The following is a 25,421-nucleotide window of genomic DNA, read 5'->3' as shown; positions in this document are numbered from 1 at the left end:
AAATTAAAAGAATCAACAATAAATTAATTCAGTTAAATAAAACTACATAAGACAGAAATGACTGTTTTGGAAAAGAATTAGAGAGTATAAAAGAAAGCAAGCTGAAACATATGATATGAAAAAATAAACAGAAAGCATGGATAGCAGACTTGACCAATGTGAGAATAAAGTATCAGAAGTATTAGACAAGGTGAATGTAGTAGAGCACAGAATTGACAAGACAGCATACAGCTGGACGTAAAAGCTTCTAGATGAGTCAAAATACTAACCTCAGATAGAAATGAAGGAAAATTTGAAAGAAATTTCAAAAAATTTATTCATTGAAACCATAGCATAAAATTTTCCAAATCTAGGAAAAGAATTCAATATTCAAATGTAGAAGGTCTGTAGAACCCCAAATAGCCATGACCAGAAAAGAAGCTCTCCTGGACACACCTTAATCAACATTCCAGATATTCAACAAAAAGAGAGTACTAAAAGCCATTAAAGAAAACAAGCAAGTAACCTACAAAAGCAAGACTAACTGTGAATTTCTCAGCACAAAGATCAAAGGCCAGGAGAGCTTGCGGTGAAGTCTTCAAACTCTAAAAGAAAACAATCATCTACTTAGGCTTTTATTTACCTCTTGCAAAATTAGGCTTCAAAATTAATACAGAAGTAATTAATTTCCACAAAAAAAAAAAAAAAACACTAAACCGCACTGCAGGAAATACTTAAGGAAATTCTAGACAGAGAAAAGGACCAGCACCAAAGAGTCTAAAAGAAAGTATACATATAACTGAGTAGTTTAAAAAAGGAAAACATAAAGGAATAAACACTGGAAAATATACAATGGCAAGATTCAATAAACACCTTACAATAACTCTCAATGTCAGTGGCCTCAACTACCCAATAAAAGGCACAAACTTGGGCTGGGGATATAGCTCAGTGGGATAAGCACCTGCACAACAAGCACAAGGTCCTGAGTTTGATTCCCAGTACAAAAAAAAAAAAAAATGCAAAAGGCACAAACTGACAGATTAGATAGGGAAGAAAAATGAAACCATATGTTGCCTAAATGAAACACACCTCATCCGAAGGGAAACATACAGACTAAAAGTAAAAGAATGGAAAATGATACTCAATTTAACCAGAAACTAAAAGAAAAGAGGAGTAGCCATCTTCTTTGCAGACAGAGCAGACTGCAAGCCAAAACTAATAGAAGAGACAAAGATGGTCTCTACATACCTGTAAGAGGAACAGTAACAATTACAAATACCTATGCATCAATTCTTGGTGCACCAACTTTATAAAATAAAACCTACTGTACATAGAGAACTGATAGGCACCAAAACAATCATAGGAGGGGACTTTACTATCCCACTCATACAATGAGACAGGTCAAACAGACAGAAAAAATCATCAAAGAAACATTAAAGTTCAATCAGTTGAACTCTAATCATCATTGAACAAGTAGACAACCAATATCTACAGAGTGTTTCATCCAACAATAGAATACACATTTTTCTCAATGCACAGAATCTTTTTGAAAAAAAGACCACATTTTAGGCTATAAAGTACACTTAAATAAATACAAAAGAATTGAAATCAGCCTTTGCATACTATCAGATCATTGAGGAATGAAGCTAGAAATCAATAACAAAAAAATCACAAAACTATGCAAATATATGAACATTAAATAATGCATTATTGAAAAATTAATGGATCATGAAAGAAAACAGGCAAAAATAAAAATGTTTCTAGAATCCACGGAAACAATAAAAAAAAATATCAAAACCTATGTGACACAGTGAAAGCAGCTCTGAAAGGGAGGTACATAGGTGAGAATATGCACCCAAGAGGAATAAAGTGATCACAAATAAATAATCTAATGATGCATCTCAAGTCCTGGAAAGAACAATCCATATCTGGAACTAATAGAAGGAAAGAAATTATAAAGATCAGAGTAGAAACTAATGAAATTGAGGCTAAAAAAATTTTTAGATATCAATAAGTCAAAGAGTTGGTTTTTTTAAAGGACAGGAAAGGGATCTGGGTATGGTAAAACAAGAGGGAGGAAAGGGAAAGGGAAGTAAAAAGGGTGTATCATACATATCTTGATCCCTTTTACACACACACACACATATATGTATATCCCATAATAAATGTACTTACTGTGTATCACAAAAATATACTAATAAAACATTTTTAAATAAGCCAAGTTGATGAGATGCCTACAGCAAGACTACCTTGTGGTTTCTCAGATCCCCTGGTCAGGTCCAAATCCAGCCCCAGACCAGCAGAAGTTTCAGGTTAAAGAGCCACGACACCTGCCACTTGCCAGGGCTGAGAAAGGCAGAGGCTGTCACCTGCAATTCATGGAAGGCGCAAATGAGGCTTTAGATAAACAAGGTCTCTTTGCAGGGAGTGGAAGTATCCATATGCTAACCCTCTGAAGACTTTAATACACATGTCTGGATCTATTAAACTACATGCGTATCTTCCTTCAAGGCAAAAAGGAGCATCTGTCGCCATCCCCTTGTATCTAATTTCCTTTATAAATAGTGGGCTTCATCAGATGCTAAAATCAAGCCACAGAACACAAAAAATCTGGCAGCCAGGACAGTAAAAGAAGCCTCACAGAACTACCTCTTCAAATGTCAAGGTGGGCTGCCAGGCCTCCCCTGCATGTTTCCTCTGCCTGGCACTTCTTGCTATGACAGACAGATAGAAATCAATATGCCGGTATATGTACATGTTCTCTAGTCTGTTTTTGGAGAGGTGTATGACATGCTTTTTAGTGCTCATTCTGTGCTGTGTTTGGATCTCTCCACAAACAAATTCTCACTTTCCTTTCTCATTTCTAGCATTGGTTCCCTTGGAGAGGCACCAAAGGTAGAAATGGTTGGGAGGATGTAAAAGAGCCATAGAAACTTCCATTGATCCTTAGCTGAGTGTTATGATGGGTGCACTAACTTCAGCTCTGCTGTTTCCTAGGTATATGTCTTTAATTATGCAGAACCTTAATATAACTGGCTTTACACTGCCATAGTTTTTAGCCCATAGTAAGCATTAAATATTAACAAAGTAGTACTGCCTACTTTATGAATTTATATACAAAGCACATTAGGTAGTACTAGCCCCTTAGTCATGTGGCTAGAGGAAAAACATCTCTCATCTTTGGACTGGATTCACCTGACCATCTCCTCAACACTTTTTAAAATCACACTCCAAGCTGGGCATGGTGCACATGCCTGTAATCCCAGCACTCGGGAGGCTGAGGCAGGATGATTTGTGATTTCGAGACCAGCCTCAGCTACAAAGTGAGCTCCAGGCCAGCCTGAACTGCAAGGAGCAAGACCCTGTCTCAAAAAAAAAGGCAAAAAAAAGAAATAAAATCACACTCCAGGGCTGTGGGTGTAGCTCAGAAATAGAGTACTTACATAACATTTGGAAGGCCCTAGGTTCAGTCCCTGGCACTGCCCAAAAAGAATAAGATGTAAAAAAATCAAACTCTGAAGTCCAAGCTCTTGTACTTCCAGAGTCTGCAATGAAGTCCAGTGACATGAAAGTGACAAAGACACTCACCTAAATGCAGTGTTTCATACTGCACAATTCCATAAGCCACTTGTTTTCTATTTTGCAAAATCAGTGGTGAAACATCTTATTTTTATTCATTTTTGTCTCCTAGCATGGAAAGAACTGTAGCTCTATGGAAGGTAAAGTAAAACCCAGAGGCTAGCCCTCAAATTCAAGGCACCCAGCACAAAGTCACCCAGTTTCTTTTCAAAACTGGGTTTCTGGGCTCAGACTGATGGCAATCGGGTGTTCCACTGTAGCTTTGATATTCTGGCAATTTTCTCTTAGTTCCTCTGTGAGCACACACCCAGGGCCAATAGCTTCTTTTTGTCTTAGTGAATTCCTGTTTTCTAAAATGAACATCCTCTTATGGATTGCATGCTCTGGAATCCCCTGGCAAGCCCCCCACTCTTTCTCCTCAGGATGTCCTACCTTCTCTAATGTCACCACTCTCCTTTATCCTGTCTCCTATGTAGTACCTTTCCTTTCAACTTCATTACACACCTTCTAGATCCAAGCAAACTAACTCCCCAAATGTTGAGGGACTTAGAGTCCTTAAGCTGCTCCCTCACCTTCTGCCCTTTCCCCTTACAGGCTTCTCCTGCTTGAAACATTGCCTGCAAATAGGATGGATCACATGACAATGTAGTGGCAAAATCAGGAGAGCTCTTCGGGGAAAGATCCAAATAGGGGACAATCTCCTGCATACTCACTTCCTCTCCTTCCTCTGATACTCTTCTCATGTTTAGGCAGAGTTCTATTATGTTTATGCCGCATTTCAGCATCAGACTCATCTGTGCTCCACCCTTTTAATAGAAACTCAGGAAGCACTGTCCTCCTATGTCACTTCCTCCTATGTCACTTCCTCCTGCAGTCCTACCTAGGGACCTACAGGTTCCCAGGTTTTTGAAGCTCTAGCCTGATGCCAGATCAAAAGGGACCTGCAATCATCAAACTCCTGAAATTCCTTCTAATGTTATCTTTCTACTCACCACTGAAATAATTCCTTTTTCAGCACCACCTATAAGCCTTCCTGGTAGTGTTTGGATTTCTTTTTTGGTTTTTTTTTTTTTGGTTTTTTTTTTTTTTTAAGATAAAAGGAGGGAAATATTAACAGACATACAACATTTTACAACATATCACAAGCACAGTACAGACAATACAGAGTTACAAACAAAGTGGTAGGGAATTAACAATGGTTGTTGTATTACATATTGATATCTTCAAAGTGGCTTCTCATGAAAACAGATATAGACATGCAATACTGGTCAACCAAAGACTCATTGACAGTTTCTTTCAGCATAAAAATAGAAGACAGAAGAACAACCATATTAACAAAGGGTTTACTTGCAGCAATCAACTTGAAAAAAGGAACTAAAGAACTACCTTCGAAGTTACAGTTGCATAGTAAGTGCATGTTTGGGGTTAGAGCATGAGTTCCAATCAGCTTTTAGCATAGCAAATTTGGGGCCAGGGGCATAGCTCAAGGATAGAGTGCTAGCATGTGCCTAGCATGTGCAACACCCTGGGTTTGATCCCCAGCAACATATACATACAGATACACAGAGTCATATTTTCCAAAGATATAATCTGTATGATATATCACATTGTTTTATTTCTCCTTATTAAAGAATGGGTAGTTCCTGGAGACTACAGGAGCAAAAGACTAAACAACCCGTGAGACCACCATAGTCTTTCTTTCCTAGACACTCTAAATATTCTGAGTAAAAACTATTTTCACAGTTTCTCTCCCCATCCTATAGTATCTCCTCAGGCTGAAGGATGGAGGCCAGCCCTGGGTATCACCATGATGGAGCTGCCGCGGAGCCTGTATTATCTAAAGCGGGGTCTCAGCAAGGTGTGCTTCTTGCTTTCACCCATGGAAAACAGTTGTTCAGACCAACCCTGAAATGTACCAGCACTAGCAAAGATTGAGGCCCAAGCACAAGAACAACAAGGCCCACACGTGATTCTGATACAAGGCCCCAGATGAAAGACCTGGGCTGGTGAGACGTTCAGTGACTTGAGTTGGGCTATTGAGGCTCAAGTCACATCTCCACCAATTATCTTTTACACGGCTCAGGGTACCTTATTAAGCCCCTGAGCACAACTATTCTCAAGGGCACCATGACAATTTTGTCTGCTCTACTCTTCTTTAAGGTCATTATAAGAACCAAATAAAGTGACAGATGTACAATGTCTACCTACACCCCTTAATGCGCTGCAGGTCTGTCCAGATGTGCTGCCACCTGAGGACCTGTGCTCTTGCTGTCCAGGACTGAGAGGCTTTCCTAAACTGTGAGCTCAGGAACTCCTGACTTTCCCTTCGTCTCTGCTTGATTTCAGCTCTTTCTGTTGCAGGAAAAGATTCATTCAGTGTTCTCAGGAAATTTGTTTATAAGTACAGATGTACAGGGAATGAGGGTATAGCTCAGTGGTACAGCACTCACTAGCGTATGAAAGGCCCTGGGATCAATTTCCAGCACCACAAAACGAAAAACAAAATACCTTATTATAAACACAGATGTAAATGCAGAATTGGAATCTAGAACTAGGAAGCCATCAGAACCGAAGGCGACAAGCTCTCCTAGGCCATACGACCTCTGACAGAAAGTCTTTGCCAGCTTCTCCTTGTCCTGGTCCTAAAATACACAGGGATAGCCGAGAACAAAATCGCCGGCTGCACAGGGAGTTCTGCTCAGCAGGGGCTCCAGGCAGACTGCTTCCCTGAGGAAGGACCAAGGGCTGACAGGCTCCATGACTGACACCTCTAACGCCATCTCAGTTCTTTTCTCCTGCAGTATAAGGCAATGAGAGCAAAGTGTGCACTGGGCCTGTAATAAAATCACAAGACTACTTTCCTGGAGGATGAAGTTGTCAAAGGTTATAATTTGGGGCTGGGGATTTAGCTCAGCGGCAAAGCGCCTGCCTGGCAAGCGCAAGGTCGTGAGTTCGGTTCCCGGTACTGGAGGAAAAAAAAAAAAAAAAGGTTATAAATTATACCTAAGCCTGCAGTTACAGCCACAGAATATAGTTAGAGTCTAGTTTTGAACCATGTGGGTTTATTTATAGATTTGGGGCTCCAGTTTCCAATGTTAGAGCAGCTTCCTAACAGGCCTGTGGCAACCCAGATCCCCGCTGTTGGTCTTTTCCTCTTTTCTGTCTCTTCCCTAAACTCAAGGTAAATTTTTCCTAATCTTCCTGAGCCGTTAGGGCTTGTTATTTACGGTCAGCGGCGCTCAAACCAAAGAAAAACAGTCAATTCAACTATTTTCCGGGGGTCGAAAGCATAAGCTTCTACAATAGCTAGCTTCTACACTAACTTTCTCTCCCTAGCCTTGGAAATAACTGAAGGCTCAGGTGAGTATTCCAATATGATCCTTATTTTTTCCAGACTGCAGCGAACCGTCGTCAGTACTGTGATGTAAAAGCACGTACTCCTCTCCCCAGCTTCCATTTCTACCCCGCCCCCACCCTACCCCAGCGCCTCGGGCCAGCTGCCGCCCACTGCTTCTTCTCACCAGCTCTTGCTACTCCTTCGTCTACCGCATGATGGCACTGCTCCCTGGCAGCTTTCGCGCTTGCTCCTGGATTTAGAAAGGACGCTTGCGTCAAGTCCTCCACGCTGTGAGCGTCTCCCCTTGCCTTGGGCGTGGATCGCATGTGCTCTGTACTGCACTTCCAACGGCAGTCTTCTCTCTCTCTGTTTTTATTCTCCCCTTTTCTGGATCTGGATTTTTAAAGAAACGAAAAGCCAATGCTGGAGCCAGCACTGCACTTAGAACTGCCCCACCCCCAGCACACACCGACCTTAAAACAGGACCTACGGGCATGCCGGGCTCCTTGGCTTTCTTGACTTCGCCTGCTTAGGGGAGTACATGCTAGTATCCTAATTCATCTTTGAGTCAAAAGCCATTTGTGCCGTTTTCCTCAGGAAGCCCTCAGGTCACTAGTACCTAGTGACTGCTGGGATCCCCCACTCCAGCAATTCGCCACACGGAGAACACTATGCCATCCGCGGCAAAGAGGCAGAAGAACTGACCCTAGAGAAGATCTGCAGCTAAATACTCTTTCCACCCTCGCTGGCTACTGACCAAACTCTTGGAATAAGTCCCACTGTTCTCAGCTACAAAACAGCAACGACGATATTCATCTCATGAGGAATTTTAGGTAAAGCACCTCATGTACTTCATGTCAAGCAATGATAACTCCCTTGTCTCGGATCTTTGTCCACAGCCTGATTCCTTTATTATAAATTCCTTTGTCCGGGCTCGAGGACCCAACTGTCCAGTGTATTGTCATTACGTAGCTCTCTTTGCTTGCCTGTGCAAGTAGCAGTCACAGATGTGATACCTAGAAGATAAACTACAGGATTATGAAAAAAGGCCAACCTGTGTATATTTAAAGCGATAATTTTAAATATCCAAACCTATCATTATCTGAAATAGTGGCTTACACAAAATTAAAGCGTTTCCTTTCACAGACTGGACTTCTACAGTAGTAGCACAATATGTAGGACCAAGCATATTACGGGTTCTCATTTCTCCACCCGTGCAGTATTTCACTTACTGCTACAGCCCAAGTTGCCTCCTATGTGTCTACTGCAGTCACTAGAGAAGAGCAAAGCTAAGAAGGCGAGCAAGCCACCTCCCCTTAAGGACACACTACAGTGCCAGGGATCGCTCTCCTCTGTTTAGAACTCAGTCATAACCAGCCCCAAGGAAGCTGGGCGGTCAGAGAGGCTACTAGCTGTGCAGCAGAAAATGCTATTACTAGGAGAGAAAGACAACAGCATCCCAGAAAATCAGTAATTTCTCCCAAATCCAGAGCTGTTTCTACCAAGACAAATGTGAAAGCCAGGATAATCCATGTAAGCCAAAACTTGTGTGAGCTGCAAGTAACAATCCATTTATTTCAAAAAACTTTATAAAGAAAATTGAACATCAGCCCAAAATATGTCAATAAGTGACAAAGGCTCTCAGCTACATCAAAAGAATGAAGCTCTATCAGAAAATACTACACATTTCATTCTATAAAATCATTAATTCTTATAGTGGCTAGGCACCTAAATGCAAGAATTCCTTCTACAGTAATTTTGGCTAAAACTATTCCATCTCTGCCTGAATACCTTCAGGGCATGGTGACTGTGGCTCGAAGATCCACTGGGAGACACGGAAAAGCAGGACTAGGGACTCACAGGACACAAGTCGCAGACCCTGTCCCCAGGATACAAAGACATGAGCAAGTCCAGTGTACAAAATGCCCGACCACAGGATCAGCCAAGAGCAGGAGACATGGCGAAGGGCAAGGGGTTGTCCTTGGGCCTAGGGGTAAACTTGCCAAAAGAAATTGTCTTTCCTGCAACATAGGCTTGGAAATCTCAGAGCAGACACTAACGCCAAAGCCGTCCATACCTGAAACTAGTAGCTCCAGATAATCCTGAATAGGAAAGGCCAGTGAGACATGCGAGTGGAGATTTCACATAAACACCTATAACATGTTTCTGGAAGATAAAGACAAAACTAGTTACATTTAATTAGATGCACAGAGGTCACATTTGAAGTAGTAAGATAGAAGAGCAAACATATGTAAAAGTAAGAGAAGCTAGGAAAGAATCATTTCTACAGAATGGAAGACCAGAAAGCCAGAAGGAGGAAGATGAAGAACACATTTATAAATGAATAAGTGAATAAATCAAAGGAAGGGAAAAAAAAGGAAAAGGAAGGAAAGAAGGAAGGGAAGAAGGAAGGAAGAAGAAAGGAAGAAGGAAGAAGGAAGGAAGAAGGAAGGAAGGAAGAAAGAAGGAAGAAGGAAGGAAGATGAAGAACACATTTATAAATGAATAAGTGAATAAATCAAAGGAAGGGGGAAAAAAGAAGAGGAAGGAAAGAAGGAAGGAAGGAAGAAGGAAGGAAGGAAGAAGGAAGGAAGAAGGAAGGAAGGAAGGAAGAAGGAAGGAAGAAGGAAGAAGGAAGGAAGAAGGAAGAAGTGCAAGCAAGCAGAAAGGAAGGAAAGGGACAGAGGGATGGAAGGAGGGAGAAGGAGAGAAGAATAAAACCATGTGGTTGTGGTATGAAATCTGCCCTTCAACTATCCACGGCTATGACAATGTGAAACGATCAATCTACGAAGAGTACAGGTAAGCTCCAGGCGCAGCTCAGCGATAAAGTGCTCGCGTAGCAGGCACAAGGCTCCAGCTTTCATCACCAACCCTGGAAAGTAAATACATAAATGATGATTAAGCTCACATTTGGGAGGTTTCAGTCCAAGGTCAGTTGGTCCCCTTGCTGAGGCAGTGCATCATGGCAGGAGTGCGTGGTGGAGAAAGCTGTTCCCTCCGTGGTAGCAAGGGGAGCCAAAAACTTGGCGTCCCATTGTCCCTTTCGAGGGCACAACCTGGTGACCTAAAACCTCTCACTCGGCCCCACCTCTTGACAGTGGCATGCTGGAGGAACAAACCTTTACTATATGGGATTTGAAAGACACTCAAGACCCAAACTACTGCAACATATGTGGAAATTTTACTATTCACTTTAAAACTTACCCACAGGGTCTACCTTCTAGGGAACTATTCGGGGACGACTTTTGTTCCGAGTAATAGTTTAGATAAAACTTGCAACAGACACCTGGCTCAAAATTCTTCCATGTTCCTTTGTTCTGATCAGACATTCCATCCCCACACCACGGTGTGGTCCCCTTCTGCTTGGACCGGTCCTAGTGCCTTGAGAGTTTGCTACAGTGATTGGCAGTGCTCACACCCATTTGGCTCATACCCTAAGCCAAGCCAATAGCCTTGTTTTAAAGCTGAAGCTGAAATAGAGAAGTTTACTCTTCCTTCTCTGTGTTCTATGACGTTCTAAAAACCTGGAACCTGAAACACCCAGTGGACACATCACATGTCCAGTAAACCTGAGCCAATCAAGCCAAACAGCCAAAGCAGAAAGGTAGAGACAGAGGTGGGGGTTTTAGTCCTGAGTGGGGTAGTCTCATGGCCTTTGTGAAGAGGTGAATTCCTACAGAAGCCCTCCTTGTGGGGTGCCGTATTCCCTGAGTGCCAGCTCAGGCTCAAAGCCACATTTGGGCAGCCAAAAAAAATGAATGTAATAGTAATTGGAGGATCTGCCCCATGTTTTGTAGGTGGTACAGTTAAAAGAAGGAAGATTTCCTGTGAGATTGTTGGAATAAACAAGCACCAGTCTCCAGCAGAGGACAGGGGTGTCCAAGAAAATTGGATCTCTTTAAGGCCACTGGCGGTGGAGGAACCTGTAGGGCAATAAGAGAAGGAAGCGACATGCACAGAACCGCAGCGATGTGGGGGGTAAATGAACACGGAATGCCAAGAAGGGATATGCGGAAAAATGACCCAACAGCATCACGTAGCCGTGTCCGTAGCTGTGACTCATGGCGATCAGCATAAAAACCATGAAACAAAAGAATCCCCTGGAAGTTTCCAAAGCATGTTGGGAAAGAAAACTCAAACTGGGATTTTTTGCAGACAAACCGCATAACTCAAACATAAAAGTTCATTTTGGGTGATCACAGCTTGGAAAGGGTTGGACTATATAGAAAACAAACAAAGAAAAAGTTCCCAAGAGTTGGTATCAATGATGCGTCAAGCCCTAGACAGAACAAAAATCATGAAGACCAAGACAGCATCACGAGCTGGGTGTAATGGTACCTAACTGCAATGCCCTGCTCCTCCTGAGGCAAGAGGATCACAAGTTTGAAGCCAGGACAACTTATTTGGAGATCATATCTCTAAATAAATTGTTTAAAAAGCCAGACACAAAAGGAAAAGTTTTGTCTGATTCTGTTAATATGAAATATGTATAACGGACAAATTCCTAGGGACAGAAAGACTCAAGGGGACCAGCAGCTGGAGGACAAATGGAAAATTATTGATTATTGGTTGCAGAGTTGGAGTAAGAAAGAGATTTTAGAAATAATGGTGACGACCTCATAACATTGCAAAAGTAATTAATTCCACTGGATTATTTAAAATAACATTATATAAAGGTGCTTCCATCTTCATACATTTACTGCGGTGAAAGTATTTTGTCTATAAATTTGGTGTGGCACTCCTAAGGTAACTAGTTTATGGGCTTCACCGGCACCCAGGCTTTCAGGAAGTCCCTGGTAGATCCTGACTCACAAGCTCTGAGACCTCCACTTGACCTTCCTTCCCTGTCTCTGCACAGATCCCTTCCTTCTCACAGGTGGTCCCTTGGGGCTGTTCTAACTCTTTATTTCTTAAAATCCTCTCCTCTCCTCCAATTTCAAAGCTGCTATATTTGCCCCTGACAAACATGCTAACCTTGCAAATGCGCTCACCTCCAGCATGGGTTACAGACAACTGTTCTTGCCAGGCACCATTTCTGGTGCTTCATAATGAAAAGGGGCCCCAAGGTGGAGTAGTGATTGTACCTTCTCCCTCAATAGCTTAACGCCCCTAGAAACACACAGCCAGTACTGTCCTGAAAAAAATAAGTGCTTATTGTCTCCTTCTTACAGGATCCTAGCTTGCCTGGGAGCATAATTCCGACATGATTTTCTAGTGTTAGCCTCTGGCTTCCATTGTGACCATCTCTCTTATCACCTTAACATAGACAGAAAACATTTCCCCTGCTTAACACCTCGATGATGGCATGGGGGTCGTAAAGGGGCACCAGGAAAGGAAGAGGAGGGGAAAATCTTAACCTGGGCATGGTCCCAGCATGAAATGAAATATGGAATGAAAGTGCATCCACAAAGTTAACTGTAAGAGAGGGAGTAATATGACCTTTACCTTGAGCTAAAGGAGTTTTGGACAGAGTAAATGAAGATGAATAATAACCATGAGATGGAAAAGAAGTAAAGTGAGGAGATCAGATACTGAGGCCTCCATCATACACTCTGGATATTACTGATCAGCTGTGAATCTAAATCTTTATTTGCCAGCAAAAACAGTCATTCATCCTCTTTATTTTTTGTCTTTTACATTAATTAGGCACCTGTATTTAACAAGTTAGTAACAGTGAAAAGAGAAGAAATTGCATTTGGAAATGTGGCTTTTGAGAATCTCAATGGCTAGAGACAACGTAGAGTAGAGAAATAAATTCTATAACACCTGATAATTCAAATAATAAAGATAGGAATGAGCTGCTATGTAGACCTAGAAGAAGGGAATGCTTAGCTCCACCTGACCAAGAGATGACATGGGTTGGCTTTGAAATGTAAGGAGGAGCTTGCTGGGTAAAAGAATGGAGGGCAGGATGTAATGAATAGGAAAAAAAACACTTATTTGTAAAGGTAAAAAATTAAATATATGATACATTGAGACAAGACTAATGTAAAGTTTAGTGAGGCAAAACGAGAAGTTTGCACAATGCTTTGGAACGGATTGTGAAGGACTGAGCAGGTTCGATCGCAGTGCTGGGATAGCTCTGGGTGTCAAAGAACCAGCAAAGTTCCAAACACAAGCAGGTCCATTTTTAGAGAAGAGACAGCAATATAGACCCGGAGCAATGAGAAGCAGGCAAGACATTTTACAGTAGCCCAGGACGAAAAGCAAAGCAAAGTACCAAAGATAACTACAGAGACTGTACTCTAGAAGCTTGGCAATTTGGTGTTCTCACTAAGATAGTCTGAGAGAGAGGTTTGTAAATTCAGCTCAAGTCTTGTTCTGTGTAGAGCAATAATGTATGCAGTCGGCTGTAATAAACTCGCAACCATGTGTGCTTCAACTGCACTTTCATTCTCTAGCTGGTACCTTCACTGAAGAAGATACACTTGGTTCGGTGTCAGGAACTTCTCGTGGAATAGTCCTCACGAAAATGGATGCAGCAGCGGGTGGTCACCACGGATGACAGTGAATGACCACCACATCCTTCTCTCAGCATGTGCAAGCCATCTGCGTAAGTCTGCTGAATAATAAAGATCCATGGTTAGCTCAATAGAGCAAAACTTTTATAAATCAGCATTTGGGCTTTGTGGAAAAATTGGTACGACACTCTGCGCCTCTAAATGTCTTCCTTTGTTAACTTACCGTTGTCCCCCAGAGATGAATGATGACAATCTGGATTTCCTCCTGCACAGTCTCTCCTGGCCCAGGGATGTGATCCATCCAGGGCTGGGATGTGACCTAATTAAAGACAATTAGTTCAACTCTTACTATCCTTCCTTGGTAAGGATTGCAGTTCATTTTTAGTGTTGCTTGTTTGGGCTTTCCAATCTTTCAGTTATCTCTGCGGGCAAAAAACATGGAAACAAAACAGAACCTGAACAGTTTGCTTTTTCCCTGAAATCAGCAGTCAGCAGGACACCATCTGTTTCAAGAGGCGGCTCAGAAACATTCCTTGTTTTTGTGTCTCCAACACGCTAAGTCAAAATCGAAATGTGCTGACACTTGGCATTTGAGGGAGTCCTGGGAGTCCCAGTGGTTCTTGCCCGCACATTTGCTACCACTGGTTTTATTGACTTATGCCGTGCTTTTGTATTCACTCTTAGCCATGTGTCCCTCGCTCACTGCTTTGTGAATATACTGCCTGTGGATCCTTTATGTGAGCTACTCCTCTCATCTTCCTTGAAGTCAGCTGTAATTACAATGTCCGGATTATGTTGGGTTTTTTTTTTATGTCTCCCTGTTTCTTGCCAGTTAGTGTTTCCAACAATGGAACTATTATCTCTCTTTTCTTCCCACACTTATTGGTCTGACTCCCCAGTTGGGTGTACAAGTCTGACAATAACCAGCACCTTTAACCACCACAAAGCCCAACATGACCGGGTCATTTTCCTTTAAAACTCACATCACCGTTACTTTCTTTTTATACCCTCTCCTTTGTTGGACATAGTTAGTTCCAAGTAGCAGTGCATTGAATTTCCACACCCCCAAGAGATGCAATTATCTCTAAGATATTGTCACTGGATGGGCTCAGAGGAAGTCCCCCAAAACAGAGATGGGGACCTGAACACACCCACCTATGGGGAAGGCTTCAGATTCGCTGGCTTCCATCACAGAAAATAAATTCTCAGTGTGTGTCACTGAGAGCATAAAGAAGGTTATTAGGCAGAATTTGAAAGGTTCATGCCCAGAGACAACAGGTCCCAGCCCTCAAGAGAGAGGCACCTCGAGGCCTGGAACTGGGTGTATTTTTGTAGTTTTAGAAGAATCCTCAAGATGAGTGATGTAGGATGTGTATGCCTGTCTGTCCATCTTACCCATCTGGAGGACTATGTGAGCATATCAGCCACTTATATGTGTCTGGGGGTTGGGGAGACGGCTCAGCAGCACAGCGCCTGCCTGGTAAGTGCAAGGTCCTGAGTTCGATTCCCAGTACAAAAAAAAAAAGACTCCATATGTGTCTAAAGTTGTGGTACGCTGCACAACTTAACAGTGTGCTTTCTTGAGGGTAAGAGTGGAAGTCTTTGGGTTTGTGAATTCACAGAAATCTCAGTTTTATTGTACAGTTAAAAGGCCTTTCTACTGGTGAAGGATGACGGCCCATTTAGAGGTAAAAAGCATGGTTTACCAATTTATAGGCTTACTGTTATCTTCTAAATCCTTAGGATATTTTATTTTCATGAATTTCCTGGAAAGGAAAAGTAGTACTTTTGTGTCCTGAACCTACCGTTTTCCACAACTTTCCTTCAAAGTATAATTTTAAAATTATTATTTCCCTGGTCTCCTTTTTACCTCCCTTTCTTCCTTCTCTCCTAACATCAACTTGCTGTGTGTGTGGTTTCTGTTACACTAGAGAAATCCCAAGGGCTGTGTGGTGGCTAAACTGTCTTCAAGATACCACCAAGTCATAGCTCATTTCCGTGTCAGCTTTAAAGTTTCTGTTGTTAAGAAACCACCGCTGGTTCATGTATGGGTATGTGTTCCATGAGGTCACTATCTTTCATTATCACAAAATGTCTCACATTACTTATTTACTAATACAGCATAAGTTTGTATCAGTTTATGTATATATCATAAGGCTGCCCAGGGAAATACCACAGTTGGGGTTGCTTAATAAGAAAAATGTATTTTCTCACAGTTCACATGTCAAAGCATCAGGGTTGCTTCCTTCTAAGGGTCCTGAGGGACAAGTCTGGTCCCTTGTTGGCTCATACATGGCTATCACCTTCCTGTGCCTTCATGTTGCTTTTAGTCTACTATGTCTGTGACCCAGGTCGCTCTACTTATGAGGACACTAGTCCACCTGCGTTAGACCCCACACAATGAGTGAGCTCATTTTAATTTAATTACCTCTGCAAAGCTCCTATTCCAAATGAAGTCACTTTCTGAGGTCTCGGGGTTGGAATTTAACATATGAATTGGAAACAGTTTTGCTTACAGTGTGTATGTGCGCATGTACTATAAACCAGGTCCCCCTCTCATTCCTGGGAATGTAGCAGTGAACAAGACAAAGTCCTTGACTCCATGGACTAGCACAGATTGAGGTTACGGACCATAAACCATCCATGTATGTTGTGATGCCAGCTGATGGTATCTAGAATCTAAACAAAGCAAAAAGCAGAGAGTACCAGGCAGCGGGTGGAGTTGGGAGGGCTGCAGCTGTCCATGTGGTCACTCTGGAAGAGGGGAATGAGCAAAGAGAGAGAGAAGCCACCTAGCTGTAAGAAGACCTGCCCTGCAGGAAGACGGCACGGCAAGTGCACGGACTTGAAGCAAGAGCATGAACGGCATATTTAAGAAGTAAAAAGAAAGCACAGCATGAAACATGGGAAATTCTCAGAAGCTGAGAGGTGGGAAATGCTGCCCTAGAGGTATGGGGTCCTCCAAGGGCCCGGAATTTATTCTAAGTGTTATGGGAGGCAATCTGCAGGTTACAAGCAATGAACTGATTTGAAAAAGAAAATTATGCTATACTTGGATTTTATGAGTTATAATTTACAACTCTTTCTAAGAAATATATAGCCTCTATGATAAAATGTTCAAGGAATTTTCAGATAGACTTCATTGAAATTAAGAATTCCTCTGGAAAAGGAATTAGCTATCACTCACCTACCTGATTGTGCATCTTACACATTCATAAAATGTATCTCCACCAAAAGAGAATTTTGAAATTAAAATTTGTCACATGCTTGTCACCAATTTGTCTATAAAATGTTGGTTTAATGAATAAAATTATTTTTAAGAATCATCCCGAGAACTGACAATTCACCATAGAATTTCTATTTGTGTATATAACTTCTATTATAGCAGTTTCTTTGGCATATTCCAAATATAATTCTCTTAATTGTGTTATTTTCAAACCTAAATTTAATATTCACATCCTATATCTATAATGCATTCTTTTCTAAATTTAAGAAGATAAATGATTACAAAATTTCTGAAAGGTCAATGCAAGCCTATTTCTAATACAAACTGACTTCTCTGAAGTAATAAATAAGGGGTTGGGGATTTAGCTCAGCGGCAAAGCGCCTGCCTGGCAAGCGCAAGGTAGTGAGTTCGGTTTCTGGTATCAATAAAAACAAAAAAAAAAACAATGAAGTAATAAATAAGAAGTTTCCTAAACATTTTTTTTATTTCCCTCTTTAAAGTCCTAGTATACATTAGGACTTTAAAATATACATTAAAATCCCAAGATTTAGAGACTGTATGACTAAACAAAGCTGATTTTTTTCTCTACTTAGAAAAAAATAAATGAAAGCCCAACAACTATTTTGCTTATGTGATTTGCATTTTCTGATCTAAACGTATTAGTATTCACCAAAGGAGTTACAGAAAACATCCAGGGGAAACACACTGTCAGCAGAAGTCGTGTCTTGTACCATCTGTTCATATTGTTTTCAGTACCAATTTTTCGATTGCCTTCCTAATAAAGAAGGGCAAATTACAAGTCCTTAGATAAACTTAGGCTTTGTTTTGGGTGTATGTAAAACTTATGAAAATAACCTCTAATAAATGACATTACAGGGGCTGGGGATTTAGCTCAGTGGCACAGCACCTGCCTGGCAAGTGCAAAGTCGTGAGTCTGATTCCTGGTTCTGGAAGAAAAACAAAAAAACAGAAAACAAAAAACAAAAAAAAAAAATGACATTACAGAAAAAGTAAATTTTTTAAAGTCAAATCAACTTCAGAACCATTTCCCCTCTCACCAGGATGGGCAAGTAGAGCAGCAGCTGTTTTCAAGGTTTTCTCTCTACCCAGGTCTCCTAGTCACTTTCTAATCACTAGAACAAGATTCCCAACACCAACACCCTAAAGAAGAAGTTTCTTGTCTCAGTCTGCAGTCAGCTGGCTTTAAAGCAGGATCAGGGTGGCAGAGGAGCACAGTAGAGGAGAAGGTGTGGAATTCACCACAACTAGGATGCAGAGAAAGCAGAGAGGAGTGGACATCTTGCAGAGAGGAGAGGGACATCTTGCAGCTCATGACCCCAGTACCCCACAGCTAACCAGGTCCAACGTGCCAACAGCACAATCAGCTACTGGCCTTATCACTGAGTGAACCCCTGATGAGTCCAGGGCCCCCATAATCCAACCAACTCCCACCCACAGGAGGCTTTGGGGAGACTTTTGAGATCCAAATCATAATACAAAGCTGATTAGATTAATCAGCTTTCCATTGCTGCAACAAAGTAGTGAGAAAAGCAGCTTACAGCAGAGAAGGATTTCTCCCGGCTCACAGTTTCAGAGATTCCAGTCCATGGTCCCTTGGCCCTGCTGCCTTTGGGCCGGTGGCGGGGCAGGAACCGCATGTGGATGAGGCCCATTTACCTCACGGTGGCTGGTAAGCAAAGAGACAGGAAGGAGCCAGCATCCCAGTATTACCTGCAAGGGCACAACCCCTACCACCTAACTTCTTCCACTAGGCCCAGCCTCCTATGGGCTCCAACCTCCTCCCAGTAGTGCTACAGACTGTGACCAAGCATTTGCTACATGGGATGTGGGGATCTTTTAAATCCACACTGTGGCACCAAGTCTTCCATAACGTGGAGAAGCAGGCAGAGGCAGGTCCCCAGAGGTCACCCTTCACCCACCTCCTACCCATTTGCTTATTGAAGAATTAAGTACCGGTTGAAAATAAAAATTTCTTTTCTGGTGTCGTTTAGTCATAAAACTCAAAGCAAAGAATGAATGGAAGATGTTAAGGGATGGGACAGGAGGGGAAGGTAAGAAAGAAAAAGGAGAGAAAAGGGGAAGGGATAGAGAGGAAAGATAAAATTTAGAATTTTAGGGATGGGAATATAGCTCAGAGGCACAAGTGCCTGCCTAGCATGCACAAGGTCCTGAGTTCGATTCTTAGTACCAAAAATTTTAATGAAGAGTCAGTAAATATGAAGTAATTTGTACTCAAGAGATTATTGAAGATAAAAACAGCATGAATTTAAGTTTCAAATTACTAATGCTACATTAAGCCACTGGGAAATTAAGGGCTAGCACGGACAGGTGGTCCATACATTAAAAACTGGAACTTGAAAATTAGTAATTGATGTCACAGTAGTGATGCACTTTCCCCCAGATCAGTTGTACCATTCTTTGCCTGGGGATTTCAAGCTTTCTGTACACAATGTTGCTGTCAGTTGCTCATCCATGCTAGACATGTCTAACACATGTTACACAATATACTGAGCCTCCCTCTAGCGCCAAATTGCTAAATAAAAAACACAAAAGAAAATATCCTCTCTTCGTGACTGTTTTTAATTGATAACCTTTATTTAATAGTTAATTTTTCACACAATTACCTTAAGTGTGAAACAGTTCATATTGTGAAGAAATTTTCATCCCCCATACACATACTCTTGTAAAACTTCTCTACAGGTCATTATGGGTTGCAGAACCTAACTGTGAAGCAGGACTTTGACTGTGTCCTATTTTCCTGAATTCAAACCATCTATGAAAAGTGTGGCTGTGACTTCCAATGACCCTGGCTTTCTCCCTCCTCAAAGGCATATATGTGGGTCTTTTAGGTTATAAACTCATGGTATATAACACTGGGGCTGAGTTAGGTTGAGTTCAAATCAAAAATTGTTGTCCTCTACGGACTAAATGCTCATAGAACCAAACAAATCCATCTGAGATAAACACCAGTGGAATTCCTACAATCGTTTAAAGCACAGTTTTCAAAATTTTGTTAGCTTAGCCAGGGGTGGAGGCTCACTACTGCAATCCCAGCACTCTGGATCACTGTGGTAAGAGGAGTACAAATTTAAGCCCAGCCTGGGCAATTTAGGGACTTGGTGAGACCCTGTCTCAAAACAAAAAAAGGGCTCAGCACTCAGGAGGCTGAGGCGGGAGGATCACTGTGAGTTCGAGGCCAGCCTGAACTGCATAGCAAGACCTTGTCTCAAAAAGACAAAAAAAAAGCCCTAAGGATGTAACTCTGTGGGAAGACTGTAGGTTCAATTCTGAGTGCCTCAAAAAATAAACCAGTAGATTGAAATTAATTGATTGAATAATTTAAAAATAAAAACCCAATTTAAAATGTAGGTCTTTGCAGAGACCCCCTGGAAGCCATTCTTCCCCTCACAGTACAGGCTGTGGTGGAGCTCCAGAGAAGTCTGCAGCAGGATTCCTGCTGCCTGTGCTGACAGTTGGGGAGAGGACACTAACTGGTTGTGGGGTCCCAATGCGATGGGAGGCTGGAGAGAAAAAGCTACAAAAAATGGCTTTCGCCCCAGACGGCTCACTTGATTTTTGACAACCCTTAGGCTGTAACTACTTCTTAGATCCTTCTTGCATATCTCTGTCTTCCTGAGAAACCACTTCGAAGATACCACCATGTATTACAGCAGCCATTGATATTTTCCTACTAATCTATCCGTAACTCTGTAATGTTTGTATTGTTTCTATCCTATTTCATAAATGGATGCATGTTTAAAAAATAAATAAATAAAATAAAATATAATAAAATGCAGGTCTTTATTAACACTGTGAAAAATACCTTATACTTATTTGGGCTAAGCCACTCAGCATTTGAAAGGTTAAATGAAGCAGTGGAAAGGTTCAGAATAACACAGCCAGGCTCAGCCTAGCTCAAACATTGAGGTTTTTTGATATTGACTAAAGAATTAGGAACCAATTATCCATTTTCAAATTTTAAGGTAATTGCAAATTAGAGATACTGAAAATAATTGCTTTCTTCATGAGTTGGCAATCACCCGGCATTCGCGGGAGCTTCAGCTCCGCTGGTTCCATGTCAAATCAGGATGCCAGCCAATTTCTGCGGGGCCTCTCACCTATTCTCCCTTTGCTATGATGTGGAAAGCTAAGTGGTAGGTTCACTACACTAAAATAGCATTGATAAACACTACCAAATTCATTTTAAAAATCAATAGGATTCCAGCAGGCATTTCTACTGGACATTTAAGTGAAAATTTAAATGCAACCCAGGGATTCTTCTTGTTTTATTCATGCTTATTATTTAAATGTTATATTTACAGCTTGACCATGGTTGCTGTAACCTGATTTCTGGCTTAGAAGTTGTTTCACAGTCAGTCACTAGCTCCAGGAGACCCCAGTTATAGCACTCGGGTTACAAGGAACAATTGATGGTTTTAGCTCGTATTATGGGATTCAAATCTCCCTTCCAGCCTCATCTCTCTCCAGCTCTTTCCCCAGTGATTGTTTGTGGTTGTGTTTGCAGTGCTGGCAATTGAATCCAGGGACACTCTACCCTGAGTTACAGCTCCAGCCTTTTTTATTTGTTTAAATTTTATTTTGAGACAGTCTCTATGCTGACCTCAAACTTCCAATCCTCCTGCCTCAGCCTTGCTACAAGTGTGTACCACTGAGCCCAGTTAGAATGGTTGTTTAGCCACTGTCTGTTTAGGAGGGAAAAAAGTGCAACTCACTACCAGCATTTGTTTAATTTTCAGCTATTGAGAGTTACTGTGTTTTGTAGACAGAAATACCACTACTAAAAACAGAATGCTATATGTAGAATGATGTCTTTTGTTTTCAGAGACTATCGTTATACTAGGATGATGTGATGATTATAGCAAGATGCTTCGTGACAAACTTTGGGTAAGGTTAGGGCTGTAATCGACAAACTACCTGGGGTAAATGCACCCACCAGTGCTACCTGCGAGTAATCTAGGGACAAACAGAAAGTGGGTGGTAGCGTGACATCAGCTATCAGCCTTTGCAGCAGACGGTTGTTGTGGACAAAACTCCTGTTCTGAGAGCCTAGAAATAGTGATGAGGGAATCACCCCCCATGTGCTCCCTCCCCGTGGGCCAGAAGAGCACATATAGGTGCACACATACGCACACTCATACCTACACTGCACTCGCCAGGGTTCCCCGGAGAAACAGAATCAGTAGAAGATATTGTGTGTCAGATACCCCCATTATCACTGGGATTAGCTCATCAGTCACGGAAGCAAGAAGTTTCTCAACCTTATGTCTGCCAGCTGAAACCCCTAAAGAGCCAGTAGTTTAACGCAGTTCAAATCAAATGGTCTAAGAACCAGGGGAGCTGGTGGCCTAAGTCCCAGAATCTGCAGGCCCAAGAAGTAAAAGTGCCGATATTCACAGGCGAGAAAGGATGAATGCCCCACCTTGAGAACAAAGAACAGAGAAAGGTGTCCTAGCTCAGAAAAGCCCGTCCTCTTCCTGTCCTCGGAACAGTGAGCAAGGCTAAGCGGTGCTGGTGAGGGCAGATATTCACTCAGGTAGTCAGTGCAAGCGTCACCCCACAGGCACATGCGGAAAGAATGTTTTACGGCTCTCTGTTCCTTCTTAAAGTTAACATAAAATTAAACACCAGAAATATACTCACTCTCAATCTGGTATAGTTATGCATCTCCTTAAACCATTGTCTCAAAACAAAAACAATAACAACGAAATAATTCTGCTTAGCCTGATGTCACCACCCTGCAAAAAGCCAGACACATTAAACCTTGCCCCAGAAAAGGAAGTAAAGTTTTTGAACGATATTTATTATTCTTACACTATAGTGTGAACTTTCAAGACACTTAAATACTGACATAAATTTCATTCTTCTCTTGGGGTAGTGGGCTACACAGCTAGACGCTATTTCCAACAGAACAAAGAGGAAGCACAATTAGTGGTTCTCCTTTCTGTAATTTGCCACATGGTTGCAGCTAATATTTATAGCTACTTTTTTTATACCCATTCTGTATTACCTTAGCCTTCAGCAATCACCTCAGCTTATTTTCATTCTTTACCATGTGTGGTGACCCAGACCTTCATTCTGGAAGGGTCTGAGCAATTCTTAGTCCTATTTGGATTGGACTGTTGTGGTTTTCCATTGGCCTGATTCACAGGGTATGATAACATTAGGAGGTACCTGAAGGGATCTTCTGTATTCCAGACATACCCTTCCCTACCTCTATCAAGGAATAGTAGTCCAGCTTCCCTGGGAGTCTGGATCAATCACCTCAGCCCACTCTGTAACTCCCATTTTGGCCCGTTCATTTGGAATGATAGCTGTGTGACAGTTTTAACTTCTAGCTCAGTATAATCATTGCTGTGTCTCTTGGAGAAAGTATTATTCCTTCTAGAATTAACCCTGTAGCCCACAAAGCCACAGGAATAGGAAATAAAATTTTGCTAGTGGGACACTCTGGTTAACATGAATGGTACCAATTCCATTCCCATCCTCTTGATTCTTGAACCTATGAATCCTGGCTACCAGAGAAACACTAACTTATATTGCATGCTGATTTCGAGCATATCTAGCCTTCTTGAGAATTTTCCTCAATCCCTGCAAGGTATTGCCACCTATTTGATGTTCTAACTGAGTCACCGAAAGACCATTCCATACTGCCAATCTAGTTGCTTCAGGACAGCAGAGAATGGGATAAGATCAGTGAATTACCTAAGCATAGATCCATTGCCATACTTCTTTGGTTGTAGATTGAATTCTTCGGTCAGAAACAGTGCAAGATGGAACACTACAATGGTGAGTATGAAACTGTATAACTCCACAGATGGTAGTTCTGATAGAAATACTGTGTGCACTGAAGGCCAGAGAAACTATCTACTCCAGTGAGAAAAAGCACAGCCTTTTCTACAATGAAAGCAATCTAAAGCAGCCCACTTGTCTCCAGGTACCTGACTGATTACTCCTGACAATGATGCCACACTAGGGGGCCAGTGTAGGCCTCTCCTCCTGGCAGACACTCCGTGGTGGCCATAGCCAGGTTGGCCTTGACAAGTGGAAGTTCCCATTGTAAAACCAATGTAAAACCTTCAGCCTTGCCATCATGGTATCTATGTTCATGAGTCAAGTGGGCAATGACAGAAACACTGGGAAAATAGTCACTGAGGTCATTGGTTTGTGAGGATTCACATGAGGCACAAATATTGTCATAGTGTGTGGCTAGTCAGAGAAGAAATACGCACATATCTTTATCCCAAGTTTCTTTGTCGATGTTTTAATCATGTTTCTTCCACGTCTCTGACCATCCAAACAAAGCTTGGACCACAGCCCATGAATCAACAAATACTGATCATATGTAGGACCATTTCTCCTTCCAAGCAAAGTACACAACCAGATGAACTGCCTAAAATTCTGCCCATTGGGAAGACTTTTCCATCACCGCTGGCCTTTGGAGTCATCCCAGTGAGGACCTAAAGTGCTGGAGACTGCATAGTAGGTAGACCCAAGTTGTCTCTTTCACTGTCCCATTGATTGAGGGGCTCCTTATCAGCCCACGGCTTTAGACTCGTAGGTATGGGAGGAGTAGGGTCATGAGTATTTAGGCCACTACTTCCTATAATTTACTTGTGCCTCCTGGGCCTGCTTGGGCCCAACAACGTATATATCACTTCTCTTTGAAGATGGAGTGCTTTCATACAGGCCCAGCTTTATAGCTTGGTGCATCAATAATACCTAGTTCATGATAAATAGCTCAAATCATACAGTAATCTGTAGTCCATAAAATTCAATTCGGATGCTGGGTAAGGCTCAGCACCAGGCAAAAAGCTGCCACTCAAAAGGACAGTAATCTGTGAATGATGGCAGGACCTCACTCCAAAATCCTAAAAATTCACATGGGAACCTACCAAAGGCTTCAAATTGCATCACCGTCTGCCAATGACACTTGAAGCACCACAAGATCTGCTGAACGACATGGCCCAGATAACAGAGCAGTTTGTACTGCACCCAGAACTGCTGCAGAGTTTCCTTTTGTTCTGATACATACTCAAATTAGAAGATTTTTGGGTCACCAGAATGACATACGCAGAAAGGCACATGTTCCCTCTAAAATTCAAATACCCCAATTAAGTACTCACTTTCTTGGTTGTAGAAAATACCAGACACAATAATTTATTCTTCACCTTAGAAGGAAGAGCTAGTCATGCTTCATACCACTGGACTGCTAGAAATTTCACAGAGATGGAAGTTACCTGACTTATGGTTCAATTCACTTCCTACCCCCTCACACACAAATATCATACTAGTAAGGTGAGATGATAATTAGCTGCAACTTCTCAATCATATGTCCACTAAGCATATCATCATCAATGCAGTGGACCAATGGGAAAGGTTGTGGAATGGAAAGACAATCAAGATTTCAGCCAAATCATCCAAGAGTGGTGGCACACACCTGTAATCACAGTTATTCAGGAGGCTGAGACAGGATCAAGTTCAAGGCTATCCTAAGCAACTTAGTAAGACTCCACCTCAGAATAAAATATACAAAGGTCTGCAGATGTAGCTCAGTGGTAGAATGCCACTAGGTTCAGTCACAAAAAATAAGTTATAATTTAGGGCCAGAAAACAGCTCTGGCAGAATAATGATATTCCTCTGAGGCAGGACAGTAAAGGTATGTTGCTGGCCTTGCCAGCTAAAAGTAAACTGCTTCTAGTGGGTCTTATGTATAGGCATGGCAGAAAAGCCATCAGCTAGATTAATAGCTGTATACCAGGTACCAGAGGGTATGTTAATTTGCTCAAGCAATGA

The 25,421-nt window shown here is 41.8% G+C and overlaps 1 protein-coding gene across 1 annotated transcript in view; it reads right to left on the bottom strand.

Moving 5' to 3' along the window:
* Window positions 1–7,051: 7,051 nt before the first annotated feature.
* LOC106148988 overlaps window positions 7,052–25,421 on the bottom strand; it is a 57,977-nt gene continuing 39,607 nt past the window's right edge. Inside the window, exons 5-8 of the mRNA XM_013516402.1 lie at window positions 13,583–13,678; window positions 13,307–13,460; window positions 8,973–9,061; window positions 7,052–7,911 (exon numbers count right to left, since the gene is read on the bottom strand). Of these exons, the coding sequence (XP_013371856.1) occupies window positions 13,338–13,460; window positions 13,583–13,678 (219 nt within the window). The 3' untranslated portion in view covers window positions 7,052–7,911; window positions 8,973–9,061; window positions 13,307–13,337. The remainder of the gene's footprint in view (window positions 7,912–8,972; window positions 9,062–13,306; window positions 13,461–13,582; window positions 13,679–25,421) is intronic.

Source organism: Chinchilla lanigera, unplaced genomic scaffold, assembly GCF_000276665.1.
Source record: "Chinchilla lanigera isolate Chin_1 unplaced genomic scaffold, ChiLan1.0 scaffold00034, whole genome shotgun sequence".
NCBI classification, from domain to species: domain Eukaryota; kingdom Metazoa; phylum Chordata; class Mammalia; order Rodentia; family Chinchillidae; genus Chinchilla; species Chinchilla lanigera.
Note: the sequence above shows the minus strand (reverse complement) of the source record. Positions and strands in the feature narration are given on the sequence as shown.